At 58.2% G+C, this 5,771-nt stretch overlaps 4 protein-coding genes across 4 annotated transcripts; 2 read left to right on the forward strand and 2 right to left on the reverse strand.

Moving 5' to 3' along the window:
• Positions 1-1,725: 1,725 nt before the first annotated feature.
• Positions 1,726-3,451, forward strand: N657DRAFT_666926 (MFS general substrate transporter; the record flags this gene model as incomplete). The annotated part of the gene is made up of 4 exons (XM_062795360.1): positions 1,726-1,902; positions 2,000-2,345; positions 2,379-2,437; positions 2,471-3,451. 4 exons carry the CDS (start codon positions 1,726-1,728, stop codon positions 3,449-3,451), a joined length of 1,563 nt encoding a protein of 520 aa, XP_062642728.1.
• A 605-nt stretch (positions 3,452-4,056) lies between these two features.
• N657DRAFT_650747 (uncharacterized protein) lies at positions 4,057-4,707 on the reverse strand. Its single transcript, XM_062794015.1, has 5 exons — positions 4,658-4,707; positions 4,585-4,609; positions 4,422-4,546; positions 4,280-4,374; positions 4,057-4,241 (listed from the first exon to the last, which is right to left on the reverse strand). The coding sequence occupies exons 1-5, from the start codon at positions 4,666-4,668 to the stop codon at positions 4,105-4,107; spliced, it is 393 nt and encodes a 130-aa protein (XP_062642729.1). The 5' UTR covers positions 4,669-4,707; the 3' UTR covers positions 4,057-4,104.
• Positions 4,679-5,097, forward strand: N657DRAFT_323485 (uncharacterized protein). Its single transcript, XM_062786811.1, has one exon. It carries the CDS (start codon positions 4,714-4,716, stop codon positions 5,038-5,040), a length of 327 nt encoding a protein of 108 aa, XP_062642730.1. The 5' UTR covers positions 4,679-4,713; the 3' UTR covers positions 5,041-5,097.
• A 33-nt stretch (positions 5,098-5,130) lies between these two features.
• On the reverse strand, positions 5,131-5,747 carry N657DRAFT_323486 (uncharacterized protein). The gene has a single exon (XM_062786812.1). The coding sequence runs from the start codon at positions 5,630-5,632 to the stop codon at positions 5,303-5,305; it is 330 nt and encodes a 109-aa protein (XP_062642731.1). The 5' UTR covers positions 5,633-5,747; the 3' UTR covers positions 5,131-5,302.
• Positions 5,748-5,771: the final 24 nt, after the last annotated feature.

The following is a 5,771-nucleotide window of genomic DNA, read 5'->3' on the forward strand; positions in this document are numbered from 1 at the left end:
AAGGCCAAGAGGCCTTCCCACTTTGTATTTGCAGGATCGCACACTGATCGTTTCCTTGATTGTCGATATGGGTTTTCACCCGGCCCACGAGGGCGCGGTTTTCCTGTATAGCAAGTTGTTGAAGGTCCGGCAAGCCCGAGGGCACAGCGGTGTAGGAATAATATACATATGGCATGGATAGGTACTTACCCGAGAGCAGTTCAGGCAGTGAGGTTTCTCCCTGCCACACCGTATCTTTTTGAAGCGGCATTGGTCGCAAACTGTCACACGGTGGGCGCCCGTCGTTAGCACTGAGTGTCTAGAGCAACCTGCGTAGATCAACTTCAGGTCCGGAGGTGTTAGTTACCCGAGTAGCCCTTCGCGGTTTCCGGGGAGCCGGAGTTGCCCATCTCCTCATCGGGTTCGTTCCGGCCTCGCTTTCCCGGGCGCATGGCGGGCTCTGTCGATGACATATTCAGTTCGTGGTTTCATGCAGCTGCCGCTAACTACCTAGGCAGGCTCACAGCTCATAGGAGGCTCATAGGGCTTTTTGGACCATCTCGCGCGAGAAGAGCTGGAGGCGACACAAGTGCAGGTTTTGCGGCGATACAGCTAATTACTATGCTTTAATTCACAGCGGGAGAGCGTTAACCAGACCCTCTCTCCTATCGCCCCCATTTAATATAACTGTCAAATGTCCCAGCAGAATTGCACTCTCAGATGCATGCGCTCCGTCAGGCTCAGGTGAAGGCGCCAATACCTTGAGGCGACAGTGCGGCACGGGCCGGCAGGATCACGCAAGGTGTTGCCTTACAGCCAACGACCCGAGGGGAGGAGGGGGTATGCGCCATGTTGATATATCAGGTGCAGGCGCCGTGTATGAAGCTTCACGGCCCTCGATCTCGCATATATCTATGTCCTGGCTGCTGGGTTGATGTTTTCTTTTCATCGTGCTCTCATTTCATAACGAATAGCGCCTGCATTTCCATCTCAAGTACTCGCAGGGCGATATTAATCAATGGCTTCAAGTTTGCTTGGAGCATCGTCATGACGACGCGGCCACGGGCCCGCGGCCTCCGCGTAGCTCTTTGTTGGTTACAGCCAATCTGTGAACCAGATGCGCCCCTTGTGCGTCTGGCTGCAGTTTCGCGTTGGCCGACTAGACCGCCAGTCGCTCCGTGTACCCTCGCGGCGGAGGCGGGCTGGAGAGGTTCTTGCGCAAGACGGCGCCCCCGCTTCCAGGCTTCCAGCGGCTGCAAGCCAGGCGGTTGGGGTCCGCGGGCTCCATACCTTCACCCGTCCCATCTCTTCCCGGCTGAGTTTCCGCGGCGTCCGACCTGATGCAGTACAACCACAGGTATATTAACTCACCAGGTCGCGACTGTATCAGGTTGATAGTTGTCCAGGTTGATAGTTGTCAGCCCATCCCTCAATTGCAAACGCTGCTCCCCACCCATCGGTCGCCGGAACCCGGGGGTGCTCCAAGCAGGTTGGAACGTTTGCGCCGCGGGTGTGCGCCCTCGAGTATACGGGCTAATCACCGTCGGCATCACAGTGCGAACCATGCCCATGCTGGCCCTGGAACACGGCCACATCTGCAACTGACTAGATATCCTAAAATACTAGGTCAGGCGCATCACCCCCAATGGAATGTTCCTTCTCATTTTTCCGGGCATAGACTGACGCTGCCAGGCATCAAAGACGCACGAGGACTCCGAGTGCATTGCTGCTGACGCATCCCGAATCATGCAAGACGCTGGAGCGGCGCCGCTCGCGGCCGGTGCCGACGACTCGGCCGCCAGCGATGGGCCAACGACCACCCCTGCCAAGAAGCCATTGTCGTTCCACATGTCGTTCCTCGCGCTGAACATCATGGTGTTCATTGTATCCCTCGACGCGACGGTGCTCGCCGTGGCAATCCCAGTTGCGTCCCCCACCCCTGAATTCTCCCACCGAGGCCCCCTCGTTGGGGACTGGAAAGGAAGTCTGCCATGCTAACCAGCCCTCTGGGAACACCTAGGAAATCGCCCGCCAACTGCACAGCACCACCCTGCAGGCTTTCTGGGCCAGTATCTCGTTCATGCTCGGTGTTGTCGTCACACAGCCTCTCTACACGAGCACCTCGGACGTGCTCGGCCGCAAAATCCCCCTCTATGCCTCCTTCTTCCTCTTCATCGCCGGTTCCGTCGTGTTTTCTGCCGCCCAGAGCATGGCCGTCGTCACCGTCGGCCGCATCCTCCAGGGGCTGGGTGCCGGCGGCATCGACGTCCTCGGCGAGATCATCGTGGCCGATATGACGACCCTCAAGGAGCGGCCCCTGTACCTCGGCATCCTGGCCATCCCCATGTCGGCGGGGAGCATCCTGGGTCCCTCGATGGGAGCCCTCTTCAGCCAATGAGTGACCTGGAGGTGGATTGGCTGGGTGAACCTTCCCATCTCGACGCTGGCGCTGGCCCTGGTCTTCTTCTTCCTCCGGCTGCGCTCACTTGAGGCATCCTTCGCTGCCAGGCTCTACCGCCTCGACTGGACCGGCATGGTGCTCTTCACGGCTGGCGCCACGGCGTTTGTGCTGCCCCTGAGCTGGGCGGGCGCCATGTATCCCTGGAGCGACTGGAGGACTCTGCTTCCTCTGCTCATCGGGGTCGTCGTCCTCGCCGTCTTCGCCGTCTACGAGTCACGCCCGGCGGAGCCGGTGATGCCGCATCGCCTGTTTCAATCCACGACGGCCGCCGTGACCTTGTGTGGCTCCTTCATCCATGGCATGATCGTCTACTGCCTCATGCTGTATCTCCCTCTCTTCTTCCAGTCCACCCTACTAGAGACGCCGCTACAGTCGGCCGTGTCGCTGTTGCCGCTCAGCATCGTCACCGTCGTCTTCAGCTGCTTGTCGGCCGTGTTGGTCGAGTTCTTCCGCCAGTACCGGTGGAATATCTGGTCCGGATGGGTTCTCCTGCCCGTGGGCCTCGGCCTGTTGTCTCTCCTGGGACCGGATGCAACCACGGCCGTCAAGGTCTCCGCTCAGGTCATTGCGGGAATCGGCATCGGCTCGCTATATTGCGTCCTTGTGCTCCCCATCCAGGCGAGCGCGCCAACCGTGGACGATACGGGCCTCGCCGTGGGCCTGTTGGTGTCGTTTCGCCTCTTTGGCGCCCTGATCTGCCTCGCAGTTGGCTCAACCGTCTTCAGCAGCATCTGGGAACAATCGATCGCAGACTTGGGCCCATTGCCCGATACCATGGAGGCGTTCAGAAGCGGAAACGCGGCCATCGAGTTGATCCCTTATCTTCGGGCGCTAGAGCTGCCACCCGACAGCATCGCACCGCTCCTTAACGTGAACACGAAGTCGTTGCGGACCATTTGGTACGTTCTTGTTGGTTTCTCGGTCATTGGGCTAGCAACTTCGTTCTTCACAAAGGAGAATACGCTAGATAAAGCAGACATGGGCAGACAGAGGTTTGAGGACTCGTCGTAGCAAGCTGGATAGGTGAGGGATCTGCTGCATGCCGAGTTGGGGGTTTGAGAACGAATCAGCAACGGTAAAGGTTGGGGTGGCTTGGCTCAACACCAGCAAACAGACACGAAAGAATACACGCTTCCGTCCCATTTTGCATGCCGAGCGCAATGGCAGACCAATCGCGATTGGAGGTCATCAAGCGAAATCCGATCGGGAACGGCCTTGACGGCTTTCAAGCTTCATACAGATCGGTCTGTAGGAGCAAGAGCATTCGGTACGCGTCAGACACGCTTGATCAGCTGGACGACGAAGGTCTGGCCAGCTGTCTCCGTTGTGTATCCTCCTCTAGTGTCACGCAGAACCTTGCTGCCGCCCGTCTGCTGCCTGCCGGGGCTCGCCGTGGCACCCTTCGGAGCGACCCTCTGCGACTCGAGCTCTCCCTAGAGTTTGACGTCTTGCTACGCTGCAACTAACTAGAATGCTACGAAAACTCGACAGGACATTGATAACAGATACAATTCCTAATAGAACTGATTGATTCGTCGTGGCTGAGTCTGGACGTACCTAGTAGGAAACAGGGTCGGGGAAACCAGTTACAGCAGTGCATACTTTTCGTTGAACTCGTCGAGAGGAGTACGTCGGATGGAAGGCATCTGCAGCTGATAAGCTACCTAGGGGTCGACCGGCTGCAGGGGAACTTGCTCATCGGCCTCAACCCCATCATTGATCCGCCCTTGAAGCTGGTTCAACTCGGAGTCGTGGATCAGCATGTTTGGCACCGCGGCTTCGTCAACTACCTCACGGTCCTCTTCCGGCTTTTCGATAGGCCAAAATCTGCAGCCAGACCCCCCGACTCCTCGGCCTCATGGATGTTCAACTGGTCAACGACATTGCCATCCTCTGGCAACTGGGAGAGGTTGTCGTAGTTCCAGGTGAAATCTCTGTAGCCAGGGTGGTTGTCTGCGAGGAATCTGAGCCAGATCTCGACTGCTGCTCGGCGGACTCAGAAGCGGTGCGGAATTGTCGGTCCATCTGTTCGACCCCTTCGCATCCACGTGGTCGGAGGATGACAATCGTCCAAATCCTTGGCAATAAGGGAAGCTCAAAATACACCTTGCCAACGTCACGCGGAAAGTGCACAACATGCCCACGATACTTGTATTGCGGCCCACGAACCTGATGTTTATCAGCCATGGAAGTCTCTCGCAGGGAAGCAGCGCATACAGTAAAGACATTGACGCTGACGTGGACGCGCGCAACAAAAGTCGAGATGGTCGGGGATGGTTGACCGGATTGCGAGGATGACGATCCCATTCTTCGGCCCTCTGCGGCCGGACGGGCTAAAGTACTACGCATGCCCGTATATCGTCAGCCATCCGAGAAGTTTCAGGAACACGCCTGGAAAGCGCACGGCTGGCATAACCCGCAGAGGAGCAGCAGGCCGTCGCCCGGTCCCGGTCCTGGTCCCGGTCCGCCACCACCGGACTTCGAGGAGCTCCCGTGGACCGAGGGCGTGCATTGTCAGCGCTCTTCCCCTCACGGGCCGCCAGCGGCTGGTTCGAGGTCCGCCGGGCGGACCGAGCCGTCCGCGGCCTTCTGCGTGGTAGGGGCATGTCCCATAATAGGTAGTGGTTGTCCCATTAACCATAAGGACAATCGTCATACGTCCGCGCCAGAGACTGGCAGAAAGCAAGAGGGCCAGAGAGCCGTACAGAGTGTCAGAGAACGCCAGAGCTACCACATCACACGTCTGTAGCAAATTAGTGGTAGTGGCAATGGTGGTGGCGGTGTTAGCCGCAGCAGAAGTCACTCTCGGAGCGGCGCGAAGGCGCAAGAAGGAAGGCTGGTGTTGACAACTCTGAGCACGAGCTAATGCCCGCAGAAGAAGAGGGACGGCGACAGAAAGGGCTCCCGGGATAATGGGTCCGGGACTGGGACAAAGACATGGATAAAGGCATGAAGAATGTGGGTAAAGACAACGAGCGCGAACCGGAGCGGAATTGCAAGTTGAGGAACCGGGTGAAGTGAAGGTGGAAGCAGCGGGTGGAGGTGAGAAGGGGCGAGACGAGGAGGCCGATGACGGTGGAAGGGGGCCCCGGCCAGCCGGCCCGCCAGCGTGGGATTTACCGTCGAAGCTGTGACCGAGGAAATCTGGTGTTTTGTGAAAGGAGACCGATCTTGGAGAGAGAAACAGGACATTCCGCGGTAGCCCGCACCTGAGATCAGGGGCGATGGATTTGACTACGATCCTGCGGTCAAGGTCGGCGGTGCAACTGCCCCCACGTGGTCATTGATCTCTTAATCTTGACAGGAGCCGCATCGATTTCGAGTCTAGAAG

The sequence above is a fragment of the Parathielavia appendiculata genome, assembly GCF_033297405.1.
Source record: "Parathielavia appendiculata strain CBS 731.68 unplaced genomic scaffold N657scaffold_34, whole genome shotgun sequence".
In the NCBI taxonomy this organism is placed as follows: Eukaryota; Fungi; Ascomycota; class Sordariomycetes; order Sordariales; family Chaetomiaceae; genus Parathielavia; species Parathielavia appendiculata.